The sequence below is a fragment of the Falco rusticolus genome, chromosome 15, assembly GCF_015220075.1.
Source record: "Falco rusticolus isolate bFalRus1 chromosome 15, bFalRus1.pri, whole genome shotgun sequence".
Lineage (NCBI taxonomy): Eukaryota > Metazoa > Chordata > Aves > Falconiformes > Falconidae > Falco > Falco rusticolus.
Window position 1 is genome coordinate 11536713 of NC_051201.1, and position 13124 is coordinate 11549836.

The following is a 13124-nucleotide window of genomic DNA, read 5'->3' on the forward strand; positions in this document are numbered from 1 at the left end:
CTTAAAGCATCTGGTTGCCCATGGAAAATAAATGACATTACCAAAGTAAATTCATTAACAAAGAAAAATGCTCTGTATTTAAGAACTCACACTGTCTAGTGTGGGATTAAAGGGAGCATTGCTCACCTTGCTTGCATATCCACTGATGGGTTGTTACTGACACCTCCTCTGTGTCAGTATGGGTTGTTACTGACACCTCCACTTTCCTGTGTGCATGGTTCTTCCAGCCTAGTTTGATGCTAAGTATAGATACTTCAGATAACATGGACAAATTATATTTACTGTGGCTTAACAATTCTGTTACTTGAGTTTTATAGCTTTCTCAAGTGAAGGTATTTATATGTCTAAATGATCAAAACCATGGCTTTCAGTCCTGGTATAGAGGGATCAGCTTTAGAAAATTTGGTTTTTCATGGATTCTTTAAAAAAAGTTTTGGGTTTTAGCCTCTCTTGTGGCTATGCTTGTATTTAGACCATAGAAAAGCGTAAGGGCACATTCTAGTTTTTCAATTCAAAAGTAATTCAGTGCACAGAGAACTAACAGATATTCACCTATGTCTTCCAACTGTAGTAGTTAAAAAAAAAAAAAACAAAACCCAAACCTACAGAAAATTCTCCAAGTTCTATACAGAACTCCCTTAAGCTGCTGTGGTTTCCAATTTATAGTTCAAAACCACCTGCTTGCATTTCAAGGCAAGTCTCAAGGAATGCGTTCAAAGAATACTATTTTTGAAGTGTATGAAAGTTCCTTTTTATCAGGAGGCAACTTTGTCAAAGGTGCATGAGGACATTATTGTGGGTCTAAAACATCCTCAAACCTGTGAGTGATCCATTGTGGGGGAAAAAAAAAATAAATCTATTTTCAATATAAGTACCTAATGAAATATTGACCCATGGGTGTCCTCGACTGTTCTGAACATTGTATACTTCACAAAGCAAGTTGCATTCCTGACAGCAGATCTCCCTGATAACGTGGTCTAAAAATCTGGTTCCCAAACTACTGGTATCCAGGAGATGTTGTTCTTGACGTGTCTCCGGTGTCTGGGAATAATGTACAGGGTTATTTGGTGGTTTTGGTTTTGCTTCATCAGAAACCTTGGCATGAGTTACTGTTCCTGCATCCCAAAGTGATGTGCATGTCTCATTCTGCAGTGCTTCACTGTACTTGCTAAGGCTGCGGGACTGGGGTAGAGGGACTGTCAGAAGATGCCAAGGAGGAATGTGTAGGCAGTGTTATAGAAACTTTGGCTTAAGTTTTTAATAGCATTTTTTCTCAGATATTCTTGCCCCTTTTTGTTCCCTCTCTCTCTTTCATTTCTTCATACTTCTGCATTTTATGTAATTACAGTTTTTACCTGCTTTGTTAGATACAGGCCAAGATACTCGATTGGATTTTTATTTAGAAATGGAACCTTTTTGATCTGGAAGTGTCTTGGTTTTGGGAATGAATAGCTGAGAAATAAAAAATGTGGGTATCTTATAAGTACTTGTTATAACTCAAGAAGAGCTGATGACAAGGATTCAAATTAAGAGATTACTTTTTTACTTCTATTCAGAAATAAAAATCACACTCTGCTGAATGTGTATGGATACATTGTATTCTGCTGATGAGGAAGATCTGAAAAGAACCAAGAAGTGTGAGGGGAGTCATTACAGATAGTTTCTATCCCACCTGCTTTAAGTGCCTTTATTCCATAAATCCACTTAAATTAGGAAAACTGTTGAAATTAAACTACTTTATTTGATTCAATTTACATTCATAGCACAGATCTGATTGTAATTATTAGTGTGCATTAGATAGCAGTAGAAACTGGACCAAAGATGATCATAAGACACAACTACCATTGTCAGAGTGGTTCTTAGAGTTTGCCAGAGAGACTATCTATAGCTTTTTAATGGCTTTTTAGGCTGTTTCGAAGTTGAGGCTTTTTAAAAATTCTGGGATTTTTGTTTGGATGTATGCAGTACTCCATAAGATCTCAATAGCAAGTATATACTTTTTCTGTTATCAGGTTAATCATAATTAGAAATATTTCTGAAAGCGGAGTTTTCTTCTCTCTCAAGTAAGTATAGTGAATAAGCTAGTCAAGACCCAACAGAGCCGTGGGGATAACACTTGTGCAGCAGCACATTTGCAAGGGTGGGTGCACGTGCACACGTCAGGTCTACTTGAGTTGATGGTGGCCAATGCTTGCTTACTTAAGTTAATGGAAAAAGCAGTGAGGTTTTTAAAACTACCCTCAATCTTCACATACTGTCAGTCAGTTAAACAAGCTGATGTTTTTGGCAAAAAGAAAAAGCACCAAACCCAGGATGTACCTCCGCACTTTAAAAAAAAAATCCAACAACCAACCAGAGTTGTCAAAAGCAATGCAAAACACATGCCAGCTCTAACAAAGTTGTATGCATTTAAAAGGTAACATCTACATGCATATATACCAATGGCTGCATGATAAGTAATACATACACCCTCCAGGGAAATATTGCATAAAACATGACAGGCAGCTTTGAAACCCGTGAAGCAAGAAGAAAAAGAGGTGCTTAACTTTCATATCTGTGTTGGTTGCATTAAAAACCCACAGCAAAGCATCAAGCACCAATGTAAAACTGCCTAAACACACGTGTCCTCCAATGAAAAAGACCAGGCAAAGTTCAAGATGTGATATTTGCAATATATGTGGAGTGCCAGATTAAATGATATTCCATCCAACTATTTCAGACTTTATACTTTTGTATTGCACTTTTGGATAAAGATTCTTGCAGTGTGTAGACAGTGAAATCCTGGTTGTGAAGAAATCTAGTGGCAGAATCTGCATTAACTCCAGTGGAACCAGGATTTTAACTACAAAGTACTGATAGCTTCTGTAATTCTACACATACATTTTTCAGTTGTGAAAAGCCAACGTTTGCCATTAAAGGGATATGCAGTCCTTCACTTACCTGTGACATGTTATACCAGGATGTTGGCTGTCTCTGATAGAAATGTTGGACTTTTTTTTTTTTTTTCCAACTGCACGAACACATTTCCAATGAGTCATAGCCCAAAAAAGTGAAATCAAAAAAGTGATGTGAGTAGTTTTACTAGTGGAAAACTCATTACCTGGCAAAGCTGTACTATCTTCAGCTCAGTCACATAAAAGCTCACTTCTTGCTCTTAAAACAAAGTCCATAACGTTTGATGAAACAATCAGGTTCCTTTTTCAGAAAACAGAAACAAAGTTCAGGCAACAGCTGGATTATATGAAGCACGTCTTAATTTATTTACATCTTTTTACTGCTAATCAGGGAGTACTGCAAAAGGTGAATACTATTACTCGGCTGCACAGTTTCATATGAATTGCAACCATGAATATGTGATCAGTTGTCATATGGAAAAATAAACCCTGCTATCCCTGCATTGCTGATGATGGAAAGACATTTACAACATTCATTATTTCATTTTTAAAGCTCTTTAGAAGGTTACTGAAAGTTGCTGTCTAGCGGAGATAGTTTATATAAACATTTAAGGTAAAGGGTCTATAAAATACACTGAGAGTTACTTCCTAAAATGTAACTATACATACGTAACAGTGTAATATGTTATTCTGCAAAATGTTTGTGCATAGTGTCGTACTTACAGGCATGCCTGCAAGTATTCTAGGGAAGAGCAAGTCTGTAACTTTGTTTCCATACAGAATGTCCATTTGGTGAAAAAGATGTCTGCGTCGGAACAAATAAAATTTATCACCTACATCTCATTAGCTAAATTTAGTGATACCTCTGCTGTGCTCTCACCATGTCAGTTTCTCCTTAGCTTCTCTGTCATTTGACCTACTCTTTGCCATTGCTGTTTTGTGGAGGAGTACAAAATTAGTATTTCTACCTTGTAAAACTATAGCATTTTGAGCAGAAAAGAGGTCTTGTTAACTGGGTCTCCCTACTAAGTCTCTAAATGTAAGCTTTTATTTTTCCTTGTGTGATTAATTTGTATGTTATGTTTTGTTCCTCTTTAAATATTGTAATTTTGTGTAATTTTAAAATCTGGTTTGTATTTACAAGCATGTAATGTCTTTAATATCCTTCAAAGGATTTGAATTGTGTTCTGTGGATTGCTGCTGCAGAAGGACAAAATCACATCTCTATTCTTTGAATAGCACCATTATCACTCTGTTAATGAAATGATTTCAGTATTACAAGAAATGAGTTTTTGAAATTCATTCAGTATTAAAGGGAATTGGATTGTAATTAGAGCATATTTCAGAAAGAATAAAAGGATCCATGATATGTGCTTAGCTCTTAAAGCACCTAATCCTATATTAATTGTGCTTTGGGCACATCTGCCCTCATGTGAAAGGACCTTTGACAGCAAAGATGAAAATGTTTTAGTGCTTTTAAGACCAAACAGCTCCTCCAGCAGGATGACTGTGCAAGAGGGGTACTGTTGGGAGAGCAGGGGCCTGCTCTCCCCTTCCCTTCCTTTGCCTGTCCCTCACACACACAAAAGCAGACAATATTGTGTAGTAATGTTCTTTATAGGTTGTTGAGGACTTGGCCTAGTGTTATCACATTATCTTCTTTCTTGTTCTTGGGATTGAGTGTGTTAATTTATTTTTTTTCCATGTTTGGGCAGGGGAAGGTCATAGAGGTATTTAGGTACCACGATCTGGAATTGAATAGTCTCATGTTTTCTCTGTGTTGTGCTACAGGCAAGAAAACAGGAGACCATCCATTCCAGCATGGACTGTGATGCTAGCAGAAGGCACCTGGCCTGACGTAATGGGAGAGCTCTGCTGGCTTCTCTGGGGAAGAGGGTGTACAGCGTGGTCAGATGCAATTCAGGCTTCACACATACACAGGGATATTTAGTGCAGCTTTCAGCAGAGGATATCAGTGAGGTAGTAAAAATGAGATAACTTCTGCTGAAATTGTTCTGAAGAGCTTTGCCCTGCTTGGCAGGCTCTGGCTGGACTTCACTTTTGCTGAGTCTACGTGCCATAGACTGAAGGCAGCAGGATTGAAAATAAAGGTCATGGATGTGGTTGTGTACCTGAAATACAGCAAGAAATGGTTTTCTCAACTCCACTTTGGAGAGTTTGGCCAGCTTTCAGCATTTAACTGTTACCATCCCTTTTTTGTTCTATGGTCAGATGAATGACCTTTTGCCAGCAATAATTTCCCTTTCTGTGTTGAGTTGTTAAGGAAAGCAATTTGCCATTTGAAGTTACTGAGCTGCACTTGAGCCCCTTGTCTCTGCTGCGGAGTTGCTTAATGGGCTTTGTGGAAATCTGTGATGCTCTGCAGGGCTGCTGAGCTCTGGATGTGGCTGAATTTGAGTGTTCAGCTGAGCAGAAATGGGCAGAGTGCCTCGTCGCAGAGCTGAGGATTTGCACCAACACAGCAGCACTCAAGCAAGACTTGCTTTTCTCCCTGTCTTCTGGTGGTTTTGAATGTATTATTAATTACCACCTTTCTTTCTTTGCAGCTTGTTCCAGCACTACTGCTATGCTCGAGGTGGCATGCGCCACACTTCCTACACTTGCATCTGTGGCAGGTAAGTCGATGGTTTACACTGAACTGTTGCAGTCTTTATGGTCAGTTTCCCGCTAGATATCTGTAAAATTGTTCCTTTCAGGCACATGATGTGTTTGCAAGTACCACCAGAGTGGGTTTTGACCTGTTTCCTCTGGAAAAGCCAAAGAAAGGTGGCTAGTACTGTGTCTTAAGAAGTAACTCGGTTACAAATTCTGCTGCACACAAGAGATCCCCCAATGACTACTGCTGCTGCTAAGATTGTGTTTATGCTCACATCTGTGCTGCAGTTGGCTTTTTTATTAAATAGTGTTATGGAGAAGGGCTTTTAGAGGTATTCTCTGTTGTTCAAAAATACTCTCTTTGAAATACACTTGAAGTATTTAATATCATTCTCAAACTTTTTTTGCCTCAAAAGGTAGGATGTGATTAAAGTAGTCTTTTATAAATTCAGAATTTTTTTGCTCTCTCTTTCTTGCTGAACAGCTGGCGTTGAAGGTATTGTATTTGGGAAAGTATTATAAAAATTCTCCCTGCAGTTGTAGAAATGTGCATTTTTAATTTGCAGAATTTCAAGAGACTAGTGTAGGATACATGTTGAAGGACAGCTGTGTCCTTTGTGCACATTAATCTTATTTAGTCAGTGGCATGAATCTAATCAGAGACATATGACAGATGAGGCATATATGTTGGTATATACGTTCCACTTGTAGCTCTGCTGCTGCTCACAAACATTTGCTCTACACTGAAGTCACATACACTTACAAAAAATAATTCTAATGTTAATGATGATAATGTTATATTGCTTTGGAGGTAATAAGGACAATTAGCATATCTGCTTCTTTCTGATGTTTACTCAATTGCTTATTTGTAAATGCAATTTTCCAATTTATATGCAAAATTGCAGTAGGAGCATGAGCAGTTTTATGGCAAATTGTGCAACTAAATTGTCTGAGAAGTTTCCTGTTTTAAGTACAATTGTATAACGTGAAAATTAACATCCCACTGAAAGGAGATTCCATCTCTATGCTATTGTCACAGGCTGTGATGGTAAAATCAGGTTGTCTCTGTGTATGATTTTTCACAGCCATACAGACTTATATATTCACTTACAGTGAAACAGAACTTCTGCAGGATCTGGCTTGAGTGCTAGAGAACAACCTATAGAAACATTTCCTGTATGTTTGTGTAGTGGGTCCTTGTGCCCCTGTGGGGACAGATTAAACTCTCCACGAGACTGAAAAACCCAGGACTTGGGGAACCCAGGAGGAGGCAAGCCCCGACAGGACTTCAGAAGTGGGTGATGACAGGAGTTTCCTGGGTGTCCTGTCCCCCTTGCTGGAGGGGCTTAGCAGGGCGTGGGGGTGGTGTTCGAGCTGCCTCTGAACGGTTGGAGGATTTAATACATGGAGAAGGGCTGCCCTTGAAATGCAGGATGCAAACAATACTGTGACTCACTGTTGCAGCTGGGAGCTGGCATTATATTCTACCACTACAGTTACAAGTGCAGACAAACTTGATTAAAAAAAATAAATTAAAAAAATTACCTAAGATAGAATACAAAGGCCTCTGTCTGTAATTTGCTATATTAGTAAGAATAAGTAATATTAACAGTTTTAAGCTAGGTCCTAATAAAATGAATGTAAGTAGACCTATTTGATGAATTCAATTAACATAATAATGGAAGAATAATAGGCATTTGTTTTATTACTGTGAAAATGTCATGCATTGTAAATATTGCACTTAACTACATTTGTCATTAAAAATAGCTTTTGTAGTTAGGGTTTTTGAATAGTTATGTTTTATTCTGTTCATGCTGAGTTTTGTTGTTTTCCTGACTGTTAAAACTGTAGTATTTTGACAGGATCTTTCCTTTTTAGATTAGAGGCCTGATGCTAATTTCCACAGAAGAGAATCATGCTTTTAAATAAAAAACAAGTTTGTTATTCAGATTTTGTAAATTTTTCTCACTAAGGTGGAAATCAAGAGTAATCAAAACTATATTTCAGTACAGAAATAAATCAGTTGGCACACACTGAGTGCCTGCATTTGTTCCTGTCCAATGTTAAACTCTTGAGGAGACGGTAAATGAACATTTGGTGTGAGCAGATATGCTTTATGTGTTCACTTGCATGTATTCACTCTCCAGTCAGTTGAGAATAGTAACACACGTTACGTGTTACAACTGGTCACATAGCATAGTCCTATATTAGAGATAACTTTCAAAGACTGTCAACTCGTAAGTGGTCTGAAGCACAAACAGATGTAATGTAGGTGCAATTAAATGAGAATAGTAGTATTTGATAAACATACTTGGATATATTTAGCACTAATCTACAAAGTGACTTCTGAGTGGTGTGAAAATGCTAATGAATTATTCATTGCAGCGTCTTAGTGTACCAAGTAACCATTTCTACAAAGGGGAAAACAAAGGTAAAGTTACATGCACAGTGTGTCCTGGTGACCCTATGATGGATGACATCCACTGGTAGCCAGGCACGGAGTTTCCAGCTGGAGTTAGGTGGAGGTGGAGGTACCAGTATCTCTGCTACCACCACAGAAGCCATGGTCAGCTGCTTTGTAGTACTGTGGCATCTTAGACTTAGGTTCAAATCTTCTTGAAAAATGTCTCCAGAAAGATGACAGCTCTCAGCAGATGATACCAGAGATTAAGAATAATGTACTACAGGAAAATGCCTTCCTCTGTCTGAGGATCATAAGTAACGCTTTTTGGATAAGGTTAGGATACTTATTAAATCTGTTTTTCTTTCTTTTCAATCAACTTTTTAAGATTTCATCTCATAGATGAAAAAGTGGAGAGAAGGCTGTTAGCGCTTCCTTCTGGATTGATTTTATTTAAATCATGGTGGAGATAGTTTGCCTTTTTAGTTAATGGTCTGTTGGTTTTTCTTTAGATGTTCTTAATGTAGAGCTAATAGCTGCTTTTTGTAATGCTTGATGCTCAGCTTTGTCCTGTTCTTAAAATATTGCTGACATCCCCCCCTCTTTCTCTTTGTTCTAGTCATTTGTTTTCAGGGTGTTTCCAGATCTAAAATGTATTTGGGGGACTTTTCTTCCTTTCCTAGTAATCTGAATCTCTTCCTACTGTGTGCATTCTCAGTGGTGTTAATTTGCAGCTTTTCCGCCGCTTCACGCAATTCTTTCTGTAACAAACACATCTTTGGCACCAGTTCAAGGCGAATTATTAAAGGAATAAAAATAGATACACAGAAATTTCTTGGAGAATTTTTCAGGTTGGCTGCCTGAAGGCAGACATCAGCATTCCCAGACGTGGTGGTTTTCAAAGGTGCTGACCTCCAGGAAGGCAGCGGAGCTGCCAGAGATCCGCACCTCCCCACAGCACTTCATTTTAAGCCCTGAATTTGGCACTGTAATGCCAGACCTTTCAACTCTTGCTCCTTGGGAAGCAAAGAAGTAGCTTCTACAGGAAGGCTCATTTGCTTTGCCAGTGGCTGGGGGTTTGTTTAAATTGTTTTGACACCACCTTGAAAATTAATCATTATGAACGATTTCTGGCTAGCTGCAGCATTTGCCTTGTTGGGTACACATCACTACTAAAGCATTGCTCCTGAAGCATCTTTCTTGCCTTCATCTTGGGACGGTGCTAAAGGTGCTTCCTGTGAGGAAGACTGGAGTTGCACCTCGTGGCAGGAACGTGCTGGAGGTGTGACCACATCAGTGTTTTCATTTGGGTCAGTAGTGCATTTCTGAAGCAAGGTCTCCCACTCACCTCCAGCTGCAGGGCTTTGCTTAGAGCCAGGAACCCGTCCTGGAGTGCACGTGCTGGATTTCTTTTGGGTGAAAAACAGCTGGGACTGCTTTCAGGAGCAGGTCTGCTGTGCCTTGGTTGCTAATGGGTGTTAGCCAAAGTGAGCAGACCTCCCCACCCCGATCACTTCAAACAAAAAACTTGAAATGCATATGGTGTGCATATCTGGTCTTCAGCACCAACTGTGCTCTCCTGTGGTGTGATCCCATTTACGTGACAGAGCCAAGATGTGCGTGACAGATAAGGAGTCTCAAATGCCAAGAAAGATTGTATGCTGCTCAACACTTTCCTAACAGTGCTGAAAAACAGATTTTTCACGCATCTTCCATAACAGTTGGTGCCAAACCTTATAGAAATATTTTGTAAACTAAAACCTTTACATTAAAATGTGCAAAAGAAATCTCCCTTCTTTCTATTTGCAATGTCTATTGTTGAAAGCATTTGCACAGTGCTCATATTTGAATGTATGGCTTGTTTATGCAGATGGTATGGTGTATGACACGAGGGTGCCAGCATATGATGATAAGTAAACAAGCTATCTGCAAATACATTAGCGTGGAGTCATGCCCTTAAGCTTCTTGATAATTTTTTAAAAGTTGATCATAAATATATGCATGTGCTATTTGCTTCTCCTGCGTTATCCCCATTTTTAGCTAAAACCCTGACAAACTGTTGTGGAGCATGTGTGTGCATGAGTATGTGTATGCACACCAGGTGTTGGGAGGTTTTTTATTATTTTTGTGTTTTTCCTTAAATATGAGCATTTCAGCTGCTTCCAAGTGCCGCCCCTCCCCAATAGGGAATTCCCTCCACCTGGGAAACAGTTCTTCAGGCAGGAAATTTTGCTGCCTCCTCTGATGCTGATAGTCCAATGCAGAGGTAGGAGCAGTCTCTGCTGCTGTCACCTGCATGCAAAAGGAGACAGCTGAGATGGGAAGCACAGTTCCCACTGTAGACATTGCCTGGAACAGAAAACTTTTTTTGTTTGTTTGTTTTTTGTTTTTTTGATTGCAGTCCATTGCCGTATTATAGATAGTTTTTCAGACTGGGCAAACTAGGTTTGAAAGTGTCCTGATGTGGAAAGCTGGAATTCTGGCTAGAAGGAAGGAACTATTCCACCAGTGCCCAGGAGACAGGACATCTCAGAAGGAAGCTCACATCTTTCTTCATCTTGTGTGCCAGCTTTATGCAGCACAACAGCGTAGGTTCCCAAGTCCAGGAGTCCAGGAAGTAAAAAGCAGCCAGCTAGCAGCTGGTTGTAAAACTGGACTTAAGCCATTGGACCAGTATCACAAAATGAATTTGTTGCAGCCTTAATTCTGTGGCGGTTTTAAAGTCTTGATTTAACATCTTTAATTTTTCCCTTTGGAGCTTGTATAATTTTGAGAAATGCACTTTGTATCAGAAGATCATTCCCATGATTCTGAAACATTGTCCTTCACTGCCTTGCTGCATAGTAGTTCTTACATGCTAAAAGCCACTTTTTTAAAGTTCTAAAAAAGAACAAAAACTTACTGCTTTCAAAATAATAACACGATCCAGCCCTTTAGATTTAAGAGCCTTCAGAAACTTAAGGCAGCATCTACTTTCTCCTCCGTAATCATTACGGAGTTGTTATATCTGAATTACCAGTGATCAATTAAATACCTAACTGATCACAAGGACTTATCTGGAAGGTCATTTCTTTTTGGCTACAGTGCATGTTTAGTCTTTTCATAATTGCACATATCGGAAGCCTAATATGAAAAATAAGTCAGGTGGCACATTTACTCCAGATACAGCAAAAACATCATTGAAATTGAGCCTCAGATTCCTTTCACCTAAGACAGGAAGCTGTTCCACCATCACAATTTGAAAGACTCAAATCTGAGCAGGATGACCAATATGGTTTTGATGAAAGGTGAGACACAGACTGGCAAGTCAGCTGGAGGGGTCAGAGAGTTGGCGCAGCACCCCTGTCCCAACACATGTATTTTTGGATACGGTGTAATTCTAGCCTTTTGAAGAGAAAAAAGAGAGCGAGCATCTATCTGAGGAGAATAGTAAAAGAAAAATAAGTAGAGCTCAAGATCTTTACCGTCTTTTAACTGATGTTTGATGGACCTGGGGGAATATCAATAGACAAGAGAGGATGTCAGGGCCAAATAAAGGTCACCAAATGGATCGTGGACCTTCAGAAGTGCAGAACAAGGGTCCGTCCTTCTCTGGAGTTGTTTTATTCCTGTGAATCAGCAGTTTAGTCTGAAAGATTTCCAGGAATAAAAATCTTTTCTTTGTAATGTGATTTTTAATAACAGGTAAGAATAGAGTGTCAGTTCTCATGCTGTTACTGCGACTGACGTTGCCGGCTGTGGATGCTGCCCAAGCAGCACGCAGCGTATCTGCTCCAGCAGAGGTCACGCATAGCCATGCCAGGGGTGAACCGGAGCTGTTCACTTGGACAGCTGAATTTTTTCCAGTCACATTGACTCCTAGAGGTTTCAAACATGTCAAATGTTACTCCAGTGGAAGTTAGGGTTTTATGCCTCAGAATATTTAGCCTCAAATAGGGAAACATCACTTAGTAATTAAAAAAAAATCCAGAAAGTAGTAAATCAGTGTAAGTTGAATAATTACTCGTGCATAATTGCATCCTTTACACTGTCATGGATGTAGACAGTATTTGTCTGAACTGTAGGAAGTTCCTTCTGCAGAAAGTTCCTAGCTTGCAGCCAGAGTAGCAAAAATGCCCATTCCATACCCATTTCTGCTGGGTGAGCTGCAGGGTATCTATGCTATTACAGCCCATGCTAGGGCTGGACCTGTGGCAGCTCTTACAAACTGCAAAATTTTGTGCCTAATATATGAATACGCTGACATTTACAATGTCACATCTTTACAGTGTTCCTTCTCATGTCATATGTGTTAATGTTTCTTCGGCAGTTAATTGCTGCGGTTAATTGTGCTGAATTTTCTTTTTGCCTGTCAGTGGGGAGAACTCATCTGTTTTGCACTATGGCCATGCTGGAGCCCCAAATGATAAGACTATTGAAGACGGAGACTTGTGGTAAGTAAAGGATTAGAGTTAATTTGATTATTTATTTTTTTATATACTACTGCTGTTTCCATACATGCGCTATAGGTACTCTTGGAGTTAATTAGTAAAATGATGGCAGCATAATGATGAAAGTCAAAATCTTTAAAGCAACATGTAATTTTGTGTACCACACTAGTCTGGTTTCTTCCAAAGGTCCTGTATACCTGCGTCTCCAGTTGAAAGGGAAAAGAGAGATTGTTTTCAAACACTTCTGTGCTAAAGGCACTTGGAATTTAGTTTAAGAAATGGCTGTATTCTAAGTACAAGTGCATTTGCAAAAAATGGCATCTGAGTTTGCCCTTGAACCTCAAATCCAAACCTCAGCTCTGATGGTGGGGTGTGTTGTGAAATTGCTTGAAGCAGGGAAATTAACATACCCTGTAACACAACAGGGTGGAGGGTCAAGAGTGTTTTGGTTACTTTTAAAGTAGTACATCAAATTGCAATATTGATTAGATCTTCCAAATGCTTATGCAGAGCCAGACACCTCAGCCTGAAAGTAGACTTCCAAATGTGTGAGATTAAACTCATCTCAATTCAGGTTAGGGCAGGGTGTTTCTAGTTCTGTATTGTGCCAAAAATTTCTAAAAATATTTTGCTTGGAGGTTAGCATTCCCATTATGCAGTTGCAAATACCATAAATTTTTTCTGCTTGCATTACATGTCCACATGCTTTGCAGCATCACTGCAGGTGAAAGCAGGGTGGATGAAAGCACCACATACATTGCTGTAAATTAAAAGACAAGCCCA

At 39.2% G+C, this 13124-nt stretch overlaps 1 protein-coding gene across 1 annotated transcript in view; it reads left to right on the forward strand.

Moving 5' to 3' along the window:
• The window catches only part of PEPD (peptidase D), a 141386-nt gene that overhangs the window by 73449 nt on the left and 54813 nt on the right, over positions 1 to 13124 (forward strand). Inside the window, exons 10-11 of the mRNA XM_037408711.1 lie at positions 5462 to 5530; positions 12267 to 12344. Of these exons, the coding sequence (XP_037264608.1) occupies positions 5462 to 5530; positions 12267 to 12344 (147 nt within the window). The remainder of the gene's footprint in view (positions 1 to 5461; positions 5531 to 12266; positions 12345 to 13124) is intronic.